This window comes from Pyricularia grisea (genome assembly GCF_004355905.1).
Source record: "Pyricularia grisea strain NI907 chromosome Unknown Pyricularia_grisea_NI907_Scaffold_4, whole genome shotgun sequence".
In the NCBI taxonomy this organism is placed as follows: domain Eukaryota; kingdom Fungi; phylum Ascomycota; class Sordariomycetes; order Magnaporthales; family Pyriculariaceae; genus Pyricularia; species Pyricularia grisea.
The window spans coordinates 3,715,265-3,729,118 of record NW_022156718.1 but is presented as its reverse complement, the minus strand read 5'-3'; the positions used below and the strand labels follow the sequence as shown (position 1 = coordinate 3,729,118).

The following is a 13,854-nucleotide window of genomic DNA, read 5'->3' as shown; positions in this document are numbered from 1 at the left end:
GGTCCATGGGTTCGTTGTTCCAGAACATTTAGGAAGTGGTACGCGGTAAAATCCGTAGCCGATGTGACCACTCCCTAAATACTTTCAATGACCTTGATGAAAAATGATCTAGTAATCAGATGAATAAAAGCCTACGGCTCCTTCCCACCGGAAGGCCCGTTTTCGAAGCGACCCTCATCTCCCCCGTTTGCTATCGGTGTCTTTGCATACCGCAAAGAAAAACCTGCTCATGAATGGCGGAGATGAATGTCACCGCGAGCGGGCGAGCGGGCTCGGCGACCTGCCCCATCCGCGGTACGGAGGATCTTTCAGTGTTGCATTCCGTCGCCATGGCGAGTAAGGCTCAAATCTTTGACTTACTCGCAATTCAGCCCCCAGATGGCCCCAGCGTCATAGAACATTTCTATGGTCATTATGGGGTGGTTGTGAATCAGCCAGAAAAGGAAAGGTTTTGTTAACTCCCCGGATGGAAGTCTGCTCCCCGAATGGCAATCTGTCAAGGTCTCCAGGGGCTCTCCAGCTTACCACGTATAGGTGGGAACGGGCCCCCAGAGCCAAAGAGAGAGACCTTCAGGTTCGAGTGGGGCGTTGGGAAAGAAAGGGCCACCCATTCTCGCATGATCCCTGGAAACTATAAAAAGTTTATTAAATTAGTTGCGTGGTAAGGTCGCAGAGGGGTGACTGTTTTCATGCTGAATATATGACAAGGGAATGAAGGTGTCAGGTGTAGCAGTTTGGGTAGTACGAATACTACGTATGTACCTGATAAATATCCCGCATGATGCGGCAACTTACATAATATCCTTATATTAAGTTTTTCGTAACTTAAAAATTCGAATTACCACGGAAGAAATGAACTTTTTCACTGGAGAGATCGAAAGACAGCTATGGTACGGTACGATCTAGTCAAGTCTATCGAAAACCCACAGAGGTGGCTCAACGTTTGAGCTAGGAGGAGTCAGGACCCCCAGGGTTTGACCCCTGAAAAAATAAAGGGTCAACAGAGTGACAAGTGGCGTGTGGTCGGTTAGGGAAGCGCATCAAAAACCCTATCCTCAGGCTTACTATGGTATGACGAGGAGGAAACATACATAGATCAATGCGACATTTTGTGGTTATTGTTTCTTCTTTCGATTCAAGCCGCCGCCCAATGCGCAATCGTTCCAAAATAGAACCCATCCCGTCCCCATCTGCGGCCCCGTTTTCGACCCCCATCCATGCTTGAATCAATCGGTACATGGTGATTAACGGCTAGGGCGCAACCACGACCACTGCAACCTAGGCCCATTAAGCGCGAAGTCGAATAGAGCCTTACCATATTATATGTGCTATAGTACGATACGCCTGCCAAGGTAGGGCCATGTTTGGACCTGGGTACCAACAGGGTACGTGGGATCGGGAGGGTGGGATTTGGAATTTTTATTTCCAACTTTCTTTGCCAAGCCCTATACACAGGACGTGGACAAAACAACAGATAAAAAAAAAAAATTCCAGGATGGCTGCTGTGAAGGATCCATTGAGTTTCCTTGATCTACACACACCGCGAGGGCATCAAACAAGCTAGCTCATTGCCGTAGCGCTCACACCTGTTAACGAAGCCTAGTCAAGCTGGTGTCAGAAAAGGTTCCAGTAATCGGTACCTATTTAAATAGGTAGGTACCGAGGTAGTTACAGAACGCCAGCAAACTTCCGCTCGGGTAGCAAAGCAGTAGGAATGATGGTTTCCAGAAATCGAGATATTCCCGGGTGCCTGAGTCTAATGCATTAAATGAAGTTCCGTAAAGTTGTGCAAAAATAAAGTCATGGCGTCGCGATGTGCGGAGGCGAACTCCGCCATCTCCGCCATCTCCGCCTCGTGCGCTAATTGGGAATTAGACGGTGTGTAGTTGGGTTGGCAGGCAACCTTCGCTTTTTTTTTTTTTTTTTTTTTTTTTTTTTTTTTTCGTTGTTGTTGTTTGGGTGGGGTTTTCATTTCCGGGATTCCTGGATCTGCATCGGCCGGCCGGCGTCGCACTCACGACGTTGCACGCTAGTACAGTGTGTCACGTACGACGTGCTACGGTCCAACAAACTTTGTGCGTGGGTTGGATTGCGCACCCAGGTACAATTTGCAAGGTTCGACTCAGACCAAAATAGTGGCCTGACCTCAACGGGCCTAGCATGAGATCAGCTCCAGCCGAGTAGGCTGACAACCCGGCTTGCCGGCTCCGCGGGTTCCGACCTGGAACAACCGAACGGGATGTGGTGGCCCGTTGGTTGATTGAGTTTGGTGCTGACTAAACTGGAATGAACAACAAGTCTCGGGTTATCAGGGTTAGGGGATTCTCTCAATTGTCTTTGTCTTTGTTTTTGCTTGGGCGGACTTTTATAAGGGTTAGGGCTCGTGTGTCACCCCTGTTGTTCAACCTTGTGAGCTAAGCATTCAATTCATTGACGTCATGACTTGCAAACAGAAAGCTCCTACGTACATGTTGCATCATGAAAGAGAAAGAGCTCCAGACTGGCGTCACAGGCGAGACATAACCCAATCAAACAAGTCAATTGATTGTTGATTGAAAAGCTTTTGTTGCCCGAGCTAGCAGCATCACGCACATTCAATTTCTTTCTTACCACAACCTCACAACTATTCGTACTTCATACTTGCGATTAATTACCCACCTACCTCACGGTGTTCGCGAACGTAACTACAAACCTTATTCAAATCCCGCCGGCAACATTCATCATCTCTTCTTCTATTCAGCCCTAGTCATCACACAGCCATGATCCCTGCAAGACTTGCAACACGTTCTGGCAGCAGCCTTGTAGCTCGCCTACCCAGGCAAGCTGCCACCCACTCACGCGGTGCCCGTCAGATACGCTTTCAATCGACCTCACAATCGGCATCATCGTCGACGAGCTCCACGGGCCATGTCGCGGCTGGAGCTATCGGCGGCCTGGTTGCCGCCGGCGCCCTTTACGGCGCCTACTCGATGAGCCCCACCGGCAGGATGGCCAAGCAAATCAACAAGACTGCCAAGGACGCTGAGAGCAAGTATAACGAGGCGGCAGTTAAGCTCCGCAAGAAGGCACCCTCATCGGCTGATGAGGCCATTGAGTCGATGAAGAAGCTAGCCCTGTCGTACGCCGCATTCATCCCGGGCGCCAAGGGATACGTAGAGACTGCCTTTGCGGACGTCAAGAAGGTACAAGAGAACCACGGAGAAGAGGTGGACAGCATTGTGCAGGATGCATACAAGAGATTACAGACGGCATCCAAGTCGGGATTTAGCATGGAGACGGCATCAAAAGCTTGGGATATCCTTGCTGACGTCTCGGCTAAGCTCGCCAAGTTAGCCGGAGACGCGGCCGGCGATGTACTTGACAATCACCCGCAGCTCAAGGATAAGATTGGCGGCAACGTAGACCAGTTGAAGAGCATGGGCGAGCAGTACGGTCCAGAGGCCAAGAAGATGGTGGATGAGACGTGGAGTCAGGTCAAGGACATTGTGGCTGGCGGCCTAAGCGCTGAAAACATTGCCAAGGCGAAGAAACTAGTCGACGACAAGGTTCAACAAGTTCAGAAGCTTGGTGACGAAACGTGGAAAAAGGGATTGGAGCAGGTCAAACCCCTGCTTGAGAAGAACCCCAAGATCAAAGAGCTGGTCGAGAACAACGCAGACGCATTGAAGAAAGGAAACGTCACAGAACTTTTCAGCAAGGCCAAGTCTGCTGTCGAGTCAGGTGACACCGGAGACCTGGAGAAGTATGTCAAACAAGCCGTCGACAAGGCTCAGTCAATGGCAGGGAGCGGCAAGGACTCCATCAGCGGCAGCCTCGAGCAGTACCTGGGCAAGATTCCCAACGGCCCCGAGACACTGGCAAAGCTGCAGCAGCTAGGAGAGGTTGCGGCCAAGCACAAGGACGAGGGTGAGAAGCTTCTCAAGGAAACCATCGAAGAGCTGAAGCAGGTGCTAGAGAAGAAGGCCGAACAGGCGGAGCAGATCAAGAATAAGGCTCAGGATGACGCTAAAAAAACCAGCAAATAAATAAGCGAGCAATTAAGCTCTGGGATGAAGATCCAAACGATGCATAAGAGAACCGATATTGACGGGCGCCCACAAGCACTCGTATGTACAGTAGCATAGTATAATTAGCAACTTACGGCATTGCACTTTACTGCCAAGAATCCAGTCCCTTGATCATCAAGTGACAAGTTTGTCGATCATGCAGACGCCGGTGGTATGGATCCCCAGAGTGTTTTAATGACACCCGGTACCTGTTCCTAGCGGGTTGTGTGCAGAATGGGGAATCACGTGTAAAGCTTAATTGCGCATTGCTACGTACTTCGTAGTAGGTAGCCTCCTGAGAGTGAACGTGGTTTTTTTTTTTTTTTGTTGGTTTTACCTATACACCCCCCCCCCTAGGGGCTGAAAAATTTGGTTGTGTTTGGTTCCATGCCAGGAAAGTGGAAGCGAATCTCGAAACGCTGACAGGCATATTTTATTGGCTGGGAAGGCCCCACACACTACTATAGTAGCTTTGGAAGAGTGTAAGCTTCATCAACCCCGAGCAGGGTCTTGACTCGTAAGGCAATGGAGGTGGTGAAGAACGCTGGAACTTTATCGGGACGTCTGGACCCTTTTTTTTTATTGATCTCGCTCAACCCATTTCTCCCCTCCATATCCCCAAGCTTACCAACTCAACTTGCTCAGGATTCGTCATAAGTTTGATCGATTTCCATCGTTGCACATGAGTTCCAGGCTTGAAGCCAGTACGCCTCAAACCCTGCGGCGAAAACACCGATCAATACAAACAATACATACCCCTCCTTGACCGAACTCTGTAATCGCTTTCTAATGATCTAATCTTTTTTCTTCTTTTCTTTTTCCTCGTCCTTTTTTCTGTTGTTCTAACACTTCGGTTTATTTCTGTCTCAAGCAAGGCAGACAACCGCTTTCGGGTTGTTGTAAGCAAATTCAAAACGCCGCACTGAGTCCTTTCAGTCGGCCATCCTCGCCAACACCCCCTAGCTCCCCCGCACGTAAATCCTCACCGCAGGAGGGAGAAGAAAAAAAAAACACAATGGCTTCCCGCAGCGGCAGTATCGACATGACGGTGACGGACGGCAAGTGGACAGAGCTCGGTGGCGCCATCGCGCCTGTTCCATGCTGGACATGCCGTCGCCGTCGCCTCAGATGTGACAGTCGAATGCCGTCCTGTGCCAAGTGCACCAAGGCTGGAATACAGTGTCTCGGGTACCGGCCCGAGAAGCCTCTCGTCTGGGTAGGCCTCGGTCGTCGTGGTCACAAGAAGCTTTCCACTGTGATGACGCCGGCGTCCATGGCGGCAGCGGCGGCGGCGGCAGCGTCATCAAAACGAGCCGAATCTTCAGCCTCCCCAGAAGAACATGCCCGAGAATCGACACAAAGTCCAGACAGGGGGTCGCCTAGCTCGTCTGAATCGGCTTCAGATCATGGCGATGTCGAAGAGCTCGATGCCGAGAATGGCTTTTCTGCAGAATCCTTGACGAGATTACAACAGTCGTCGACGTCGCCGACGGACGTGTTGGCGTTGAGGAAACAATTTGCCGAGACGGCCTTGTCGACACTCAACTTTGCCCTCCCCCAAAAGACACCACTAAATTCTATTCTCGTTAACCGGGATCCCCGGTCTGCATTTTACATAGACTACTGTAAGTTACACCCATCTGATATTTAAAGTCCCGTGGCTGGCCAGGCCACATCAGATCAAAGTCCCTGCTGACCAAAAGTGGCAAAAGATCTCGAGCGCTGCTGTGCCGAGTGCATCCTCTACTATGATGACAACACAAACCCTTACAAGCAATTCATCCAGCTGAGCGTCGACGGCAACCTGATGCACCACGTCGTGGTAGCTCTGGCGGCACATCACCTTGCCGGCAGCACGACGCCCCCTGGCCTTCCCAACTCGACATCCAAGTACTTTCCGGATGCCCTTGTCCACAAGAACAAGGCGATGCGGCACCTGCGCTCGGCGCTCATGTCAGGGGACAACAGCGACGCCGTCGTAGCCGCCTGTCTCCTGCTCATCTGGATAGAACTGCTCGAGAGTGGGCTCAGCGTCTGGCGTTACCATCTCGATGGCATGATAGGGCTGCTGAGCGCAAGGAAGGCCATAGATGAGGCGACAAACGGCGGTCCAGCGGTTGCGGGCCAATCGGGGAGTCTCTCGTCGACCAAGGTGTCAACCCCAAAAAAGACTGCTTTTTGGACCTTCCACGACTTCTTTGAGGAGAGTTGCTCGGTGTAAGTATCCACCTGCTATCGTGCCGCATGGTTGTGATGACGTCTGCTGACACTTCCGCAATAGATTGCACACATTTGGCTCGACACTCAGCTCCAACAAGCGCGACCTTTCACAGCTATTTGGCCTGGAAGAGCTCGACAAGATTCTGGACCGCGCCGAGTCCCGCTCCTGGACGGGCTGCCCCTCCGTCCTGCTCAAGATTCTCTGCCGAGTCAACTCTCTGTGTTCCGTGGCGACGCAGGGCGGCGCACCACAGCCCGAATACGCCAAAGACCTCCTCTCTCAACTCGAGACGTTTTCCAGCGCACAGTGGGCGGCCAACTTCCGCGACCCAACACAGGTACCGATGCGAAAACACCACGCGAGCGCCTACCAAGGCGCCATCTTCATCTACGCTCGGCGGGCGCTCCGGTGGCACCTGAGTGGGATCGAGGACGAGGAGGAGCGGCTGGGGCGGACAGCGCACATCGTGGTGGCGGAGCACCTGGCTCACATCGCCTCGGACGACGTGCACTTCAAGGGAATACTGTGGCCGGCCTTTGTGGCCGGCGCCGAGGCGAGGACCAACGCCGACAGGGGGGTCATCCGCCGCATCCTGTGGGACATGTACGGCCTGCTGCACGTGCGGAGCGTGCGTAGGGCCATCGAGCTGCTGGAGCGGATGTGGACGGCCAGGACGCCCAGCGGTGGTGCAGGAGGTGATGGGGGCAGCTGCGTCGTCTCCCTGGACCACGAGATCGGGGTCAGCAGGGACGACATCATCATTCTCGACGACCCGGGCGGTTGTGGGGTTGCGGGGAAGTCTTGGCTCGAGGAGATGTATGAGGGTGGCGAAGATCTCCTCTTGATCTGAGCAGGGGTCTGTTTTTGATTTTTTTTGTGTTTGAATTTTATTGAGAAATAGCAGGCGTGATCACTCTCATTCTTTGTGTATTTTTTTTTTCTTTTTAATTTCTTTTTATGTGCTTCATGGGTACATTATTCCCCACGGCTTATGACAAATGACTTTATTTCTTTTCGTTTTCATTTTCATTTTTTTGTTTCCATTTGGCCGTGATTATTTATGGCCTCGGCTTGAGGTCCGATAACTTTTAATCTTGATACACGGTCGAGAGAGTGTTTTTTTTGGTCAGAGAAATACTCATTCAAAACTTGCCCATAGGGAAAACGATCGCCAACATATATCTTCTGTCATGGGTGCGGTCAGCCCGGACATTTCGCTCCTGAAAAACAACCAGTTAGCACTGAATATTGGCGCCACCTTCGCGGGGCGGCTCCTTTGCGGAGGTAATTGTGGGAGCTAAGCAATATTTCTAAATCTGGGCTAGTGCTTATCCCACGATCACTTCATTTCATTAAACATGATGCAAACCAAAACGCCCAGGCTAGGCTACCATATTCTTTTTGCAATCCTTTTGAGGTACAAAAAGGGCTTCATCGTCGCGTATCTTCGGGGACCTGCTTTTGTGTCCAACTTCTCGAGCTAGCGCCTGGTTCCGTGCACCAAGGCACCCACACTCTTTTTTCGGTCCGCATCTGCACCTCGGGATTAGCCGCACACACCACAAGAAGCCAAGACCAGGAAAAGTAAACAATTTAGTTTCAACATGCTGGCCATAACAACGCTGTCGCTGCTGCTGCTGCACGCCACCGCAGCAGCGGCGCTCGACATCCTCGTCCCCCTCTACATCTACCCGAGCACGGTGTGGAACGACAACGCATCCGAGTGGCAGTCACTGCTGAGCACGGTCCGAGCACACCGGGCCGTGAACTTTGACGTCATCGTCAACGCCGACTCGGGTCCCGGAGCCGACCTGGCAGACGTCAACTACGCCGCGGGCATCGGCCTGCTCAACGCCGAGCCCAACGTCCGCACCCTCGCCTACGTGCACTGCGACTACGGCCGGATCGCCACCGACGCCGTGGTCGCCAACGCCACGCTCTGGAGGTCCATCGGCGGCGGCGCCGGCCTGGACGGCCTCTTCTTCGACGAGACCCCCAACGTCCACCCCTGGTCCAGCGTCTGCTCCGAGCAGGCGGGCTGCACCACGGCCGAGTACATGGCGCACCTGGCGCGGCGGACCAGGGCGGCCGGGTACGGCTACCTCGTCTACAACGTCGGGCAGCAGGTCGCGCAGGCCAACGAGGCGGCGTACCTGCGGGACGCGGACCAGATCATCGCGTTTGAGCAGTCGTGGGACGTGTACAAGGCGACGCAGCCGTTGGTGGCTGGCTTGCCCGGGTCGGGAGCGGGCGCTGCCGGCAAGAGTAATATCATGGTGCACCACTTTGATGGGACGCTTGGCGAGCTCGAGGCCGAGGTGAGGAGGATCGCGGCGGAGCCGAGGGTCGGGTCGGTCTGGTTTACGACGATTGAGTATCAGACATATGACACACCGCCTGCGAACGCCGAGAACCTGGCTAGAATTATCGAGACGCTTTGAAAAAGGATTGCGCAGGGCGAAGGAGAGCGGCGAAAAAAAACAAACGAAGGCAAAGAATGAAAACAAACCGGTTTGGAATAAAAATGACAGAGATTAGAAGTAGAAATGTGCGCTCCCTGAGGATATTAGCATAAGATTGTTGCCCGGTGTTCTATACACAGCTACCCCTGAATGAATGTACCGGCCGAGGACTGGCCTAGTCCGCAAACCGGAGAACATAAGCAAAATGCCTAATAAGGTGCTATGACTGGGGACAAAAGCAAGGGAGGTACCTACTGGGGCTTGACAATTTACTTGTAGGTGCAGGGTAAATTCGAGTACCTTACCCACTGGTACATTCATTCAGGGGTAGGTGTTTATATACAGAAGGGAGGTGGAAAAAGACAAGATCCAAACATAACATGACGCTGTTTTTCATTAGCACCAATTCCGAAAAAAAAGCCTCGAAAAACGCCCCAGGGCAAATATCTGCTTGGAAGATGATTCCTCACTCAAGAAAAGAGAAGAAAAAAAGGACCTCAAACGACCCCCGACTTGGAAGCACTTGCGCCACTTCCATCTTTCTGCCCCTGCTAGCTTATCCTTTTCATCTGCCGTCAAGTCACCTCTAGCCGGCTCGATCCTGATACCAACGGCAGCGAGCAGCAAACTAGCCCCGGCGGCACCGACGCCCAGCAGGACCGAGATCCTGACCGCGCTGTCCTCGGACTTCGGATCGGCGGGGTCCGCGACGGTCAGCTCGGCCCAGCCGAGGAAGAAGCTCGTGCCGAGGAGTATGAGGACGTTGATGCATGCGCCTGCAAGCCCCTGCTGGTCGGACCGGACGCTGGGGGTGATGGAGATGTTGGAGACGTTCCACAGAACGTCGATGCCGATGATGGCGCCCACCATTGCTGGGAAGATCCACGCCCAGTGGTTAGCGCCGCTGGTCGGGATGAAGACGAAGAGGAGCGAAGAGGCCAGGAAGCCCAGCGTCGAGAGGATGATCAGCAACGCTACCGGGATCTTGTGCACGACTGCGCTGCCGACTAGCGCGGTTATCAGACCACCTCCGGCGAGCGGGGCGAACCAGGATGCGGCCAGAAGGGGTGGTGTGTAGAGATTGGTTTCGATACTGGAGGGAGAGAGTGGTTGTTGGTCACTCCGTTAGCTGTGCTTTCAACAACAGCAGTAATTTGTAATATACAAGCCGGAAAAGGAATTCTGGCCCCTATTAAAAGCTTGCATAAAGCAGGTAAATACCAACAGCACGAAACGACATGAACATTACGATGAATAGAGCAATGATGTACTTAACAGCAAACAGGCTTGGCGGCAACAGTGGGTTCTTGGCAACCCAGCCCTCGACATAGACAAAGACAGCTAGGAAGAGTATACCGAGTGTAAAGGTTACTAGAATCTGCGGCGAGCGCCAGTCGTTCTGAACCTGCGGACTATCCGTGATGGCGTACACAACCAACATAAGTGCAGGGATGGAGGTTGCACAACCGATCCAGTCAATGGGAGGAGCCGGCTCGTCACCAAACCAAACCTCCTCTCGCCTCAGCAGGGGTACTCACGATGGCTAGTACACACCAAAATGGACAGCATAATGGCGCCGATCCAGAAGAACAATGTTCAGTTGAGGAACTGGCCCGCTACGCCAGCCGTCAGGATGCCTACACAGAACCCAAAAGGGGAGCAGCCGCCGTAAATGCTAAAGATGAGATTCTTTCTTCTGCCGGGACGAACGTAGGTGCCGCCGAGGAGTGACACGCCCGAGGGGAGGGAGGCAGCGGTGCCAAAGCCTCCAAGGCGCGCGGGCCACGACCAACATCTCGTAGGACTTGGAGAAGCCGGCCACGATGGATCAGATGGCCAGCCAGGTGTTATCACCGACAAAGACATAATACCCGTTCCAGTGGTCTGCTAGTCAACCAAAGGGTAGGACGAAGGCGCCGGCGACGAGGAAGAAGACGCTCGAGATCCAGGTCTTTTGCGAGGGAGTGAAGTGGAGATGTACCATTATGTTTGGGAGAAGTACGTTGAAGCCACTGATTAGAAATTCCTGTTGATAAATTGGTAATGATGTCGTCAGTAAAACTGCCGGGGGGTGTTTTTTTTTAGTTGCATATTCGCCATTCTATTATGGTCTGATATGGAACAACGATACAGTAACATTGGGATTCATAAGTGATTACCAATATCAATGCCTGACTTATTGCCAATTTGCCATGATGGTGCTAAGAAGAATCGTGGTGCAGAAGTCAACTTAGATCGGTGTGCTTGAGAAGACCGCGAGTCTCTGCCGACCCAGGCGATCAGCTTCTTTCTTATCGAGGTACACGGTATCCTCAGATATCGGTGTTGAGGGTACCCTGTCATGTTTTACCGAAGTCGCTGACGTTTGTGGATTGTCGATAGTCGTTTGTGCCGCGGCTGCGGCGGTGGTGCTCTTTTCACCAGTCATATATACCGTCCGCTCGTCGTCCTTTTTTTTTTTTTTTTTTTTTTTTTTTTTAACTCAAGTCGCCTGATGGCAGCAACCAAAATAATAGCCCGAACTCCAAATTTTTACCAGAGATACGTAGCTAATGTGGTGAGATGGAGGAAAGAGACGAACGGGAACGAGCCTGGCCCCTTGGTCGGTTTAATACCAGACCATGCCCAGACGATTAAGATAGAGGATAGACATTGAGCACATTTATCTTCTAAAGGGCTACTACAAGTTTGTTAAACAGGCAAAAAATGAGAGAAATGAGAAAAAAGAAATTCCAAAATACTTGTCGTGATAGGTCAACAGGATTAACCATCTGCCGGACTGAAACAAAACAACTTGACCCCCTCACAAGTCGAATGCATGTTTCCGATTTTTCCCAATATGGATATGGTTCTGGCGAAAGACTCGCAGAAGCGCGCGGAAGAGAGCAGATTGTGGACCTTTTGCACGACTCGAGTTTTCAAATTCTCCACTGGTGATTCTTCCCAAAGGGGTTAAAACCCGGCGAACTTCAAACTATAGGTACGTACTATATACAATGGCATGGACAGGCCAAAGGAGTTTGGCTTTGAAAGCTACCAGTAACATGTTTCTAAGCAGATTTGTGTGTATTTGGTAAGCAGTTTGATAACTAGGTACTAACCCAGGTTGCCTTTGCGGCGCAATCCCATACCACAAACACACCCTCTCTTCCTAACAACCAACAGTCTCAAACCCCCCCCCCCCCCCCCCCTCATCGACACCCCATGCTAAAAACATCAACTAAACTTTACTCGAATTAATGTTATATACCGACCAACATACAGGGCTCATCCGTGAAGTGTCGCGAACTGTGCTGATTTCCTTTACAGTTCCCATGCATGTTTCTTGTCCCGTTCCCAATTTCCACACCTGAATATCCACTTTCCATGCATTTGTTACCCGAAAGATGGCGTCAACATTCTCGAACACCTGCCGGTACCAACTGCCATCTCATCGGGATCCTCCATACAACTAAAAAAAGAACCCGATCTACCACTGGCTATTCCGACCGTTCTAGCTCGAACCCGGCATCCTGGAGCGGACGATGTCAAGGGAGGGCTGAGTTCTTGCCAGGGCCTTTGTGCTTAATTTGTTATGTTTCCTTGGCTGCACTGGTTGTAGCCTTTAACTCCCCGGAGTATCCGCCCGGTTATATATTATCCGTCTTGTTAATCGCCGGCCAGTTTGGTTCTTCTTGTTGTTTCATTGGCTACGTGCTGGCGCGTCATTTACATTGTGATTTCGTCTATCTTACCTGACCACCTACTTACCCTCTGCTACCTGCTCTCAATAAAAGACCCTCAGTCTATTTTTCTCTTTTTTGTCTATTTGCGTTACAGTTCATTATCTTTTTTTTCGGCGACTCTTCCTTTTTTTCCAGCTCCGGGAATTGATCATCAAGGGGAGATAAAGCCGTCCGCTCACTATTGTTTATTTTTATTTCATTGTACCTTCTCCCACAGCATAAGATATAGAAAGAAAAAAGGGGGAACATTGCACATCATGAACGCCGCAGCAGCAGCAAGGGCGTCCATCATCCGGACGTCGATGATCCAGATCCCCCCCGGCTTCGCCTACAGCAACGATGTCGAATCCATGCAGGGCAGGGACGTCGGTCCCAGGAGCCGTGCGGCACAAAATTCATTCGACGAGGTCAGGGCGGAGGAGCGGCAGCGGGCGATCGAGGTGTTCGACTACCTCGAGTACAAGACGCGATGCGACTACGAGCGCGAGCAGCAGCAGAAGCAGCAGAAGCAGCAGGAGCAAAAATCCGGCTTCTACCCGGCCGGGCCCAACGACAGCTTGGACTCGCTCAACAAGCCCCCGCCCGATGTGGTCGTCGAGGTCGACTCCTCCAGCCGCGGCAGGATCGTGCGCATGTTCACCATTTTCCCTTACAGGGACATGAGCTATTTGGTCAACGTTGGGTTCGTCATTGGCAGTCTCTTCTTTGTGATCCACGCCATCTTGGGAATCCTGCCCATCATCGACCCGACCCTCTCCTTCCCGACCCTCCACACCGTCGCCCTGCCCTCAACCATCCTGGTGGCCGCCCTTACGTTCTTGGTGTCGGGGACCTTTGGATTCGTCGCCGCCTTCAACGCCAACCGCGGCACCGTCGAGGTCCCCGTCAAGGGGGCGAGCGGAGCCAAATACCGCCCGGCCCTGATCGGCTCCGAAAGCTGGATCTGGTTCCCCCCGGCCGCCGAATTCGCCATGATGGCTCAGAGCTTCCCCTTCCAGGCCGGAGTCTTCTCGCTCACCGGTGGTATGATCCTGAGCATTGCGGCCTTCGCCGGCCTGCCGGGTCTGATCAACCAGGAGGAGAACATGACCCTCTTCCAGGGGCTGGTGTTTTTGCCGCAGATCGTCGGTGGTTCCATGTTCGTCTTTGTCAACACCGCTCTCACCATATTTGTGCAGGACAAGTGGTACAAGCCCAAGCCGTCGTCGGCGGACTGGCAGGGAGGGTTTTGGAATACGGTCGGTTCGACTGGTTTCGCATTGACCGGGATTTTGTTGTTGATGGGCGATTCGATCACATCCTCATGGACCAGCCTTTACGGAAGTATGGGTTTTTTGATGGGCAGTCTCATTCAGCTCTACGCACTTATGGAGTTTCACCCCACCCCCTGGGCTGCCTAG

The 13,854-nt window shown here is 52.4% G+C and overlaps 8 protein-coding genes across 8 annotated transcripts; 5 read left to right on the top strand and 3 right to left on the bottom strand.

The window, feature by feature from the left end:
- Positions 1 to 2,759: 2,759 nt before the first annotated feature.
- PgNI_07802 (uncharacterized protein) lies at positions 2,760 to 4,025 on the top strand (the record flags this gene model as incomplete). Its single annotated transcript, XM_031127808.1, has 1 exon — positions 2,760 to 4,025. One exon carries the CDS (start codon positions 2,760 to 2,762, stop codon positions 4,023 to 4,025), a length of 1,266 nt encoding a protein of 421 aa, XP_030981360.1.
- Positions 4,026 to 5,061: 1,036 nt separating this feature from the next.
- On the top strand, positions 5,062 to 7,251 carry PgNI_07801 (uncharacterized protein; the record flags this gene model as incomplete). Its single annotated transcript, XM_031127807.1, has 3 exons — positions 5,062 to 5,671; positions 5,750 to 6,263; positions 6,328 to 7,251. The coding sequence occupies 3 exons, from the start codon at positions 5,062 to 5,064 to the stop codon at positions 7,115 to 7,117; spliced, it is 1,914 nt and encodes a 637-aa protein (XP_030981364.1). The 3' UTR covers positions 7,118 to 7,251.
- Positions 7,252 to 7,871: 620 nt separating this feature from the next.
- Positions 7,872 to 8,708, top strand: PgNI_07800 (uncharacterized protein; the record flags this gene model as incomplete). Its single annotated transcript, XM_031127806.1, has 1 exon — positions 7,872 to 8,708. One exon carries the CDS (start codon positions 7,872 to 7,874, stop codon positions 8,706 to 8,708), a length of 837 nt encoding a protein of 278 aa, XP_030981363.1.
- An 83-nt stretch (positions 8,709 to 8,791) lies between these two features.
- On the top strand, positions 8,792 to 9,740 carry PgNI_07799 (uncharacterized protein; the record flags this gene model as incomplete). The annotated part of the gene is made up of 2 exons (XM_031127805.1): positions 8,792 to 8,807; positions 9,310 to 9,740. 2 exons carry the CDS (start codon positions 8,792 to 8,794, stop codon positions 9,738 to 9,740), a joined length of 447 nt encoding a protein of 148 aa, XP_030980500.1.
- PgNI_07798 (uncharacterized protein) lies at positions 8,802 to 10,170 on the bottom strand (the record flags this gene model as incomplete). Its single annotated transcript, XM_031127804.1, has 3 exons — positions 8,802 to 8,824; positions 9,233 to 9,822; positions 9,974 to 10,170. The coding sequence occupies 3 exons, from the start codon at positions 10,168 to 10,170 to the stop codon at positions 8,802 to 8,804; spliced, it is 810 nt and encodes a 269-aa protein (XP_030980499.1).
- A 155-nt stretch (positions 10,171 to 10,325) lies between these two features.
- On the bottom strand, positions 10,326 to 10,713 carry PgNI_07796 (uncharacterized protein; the record flags this gene model as incomplete). Its single annotated transcript, XM_031127803.1, has 2 exons — positions 10,326 to 10,613; positions 10,639 to 10,713. 2 exons carry the CDS (start codon positions 10,711 to 10,713, stop codon positions 10,326 to 10,328), a joined length of 363 nt encoding a protein of 120 aa, XP_030981246.1.
- A 246-nt stretch (positions 10,714 to 10,959) lies between these two features.
- On the bottom strand, positions 10,960 to 11,157 carry PgNI_07795 (uncharacterized protein; the record flags this gene model as incomplete). The annotated part of the gene is made up of 1 exon (XM_031127802.1): positions 10,960 to 11,157. One exon carries the CDS (start codon positions 11,155 to 11,157, stop codon positions 10,960 to 10,962), a length of 198 nt encoding a protein of 65 aa, XP_030981248.1.
- A 1,554-nt stretch (positions 11,158 to 12,711) lies between these two features.
- On the top strand, positions 12,712 to 13,854 carry PgNI_07794 (uncharacterized protein; the record flags this gene model as incomplete). The annotated part of the gene is made up of 1 exon (XM_031127801.1): positions 12,712 to 13,854. The coding sequence occupies one exon, from the start codon at positions 12,712 to 12,714 to the stop codon at positions 13,852 to 13,854; it is 1,143 nt and encodes a 380-aa protein (XP_030981247.1).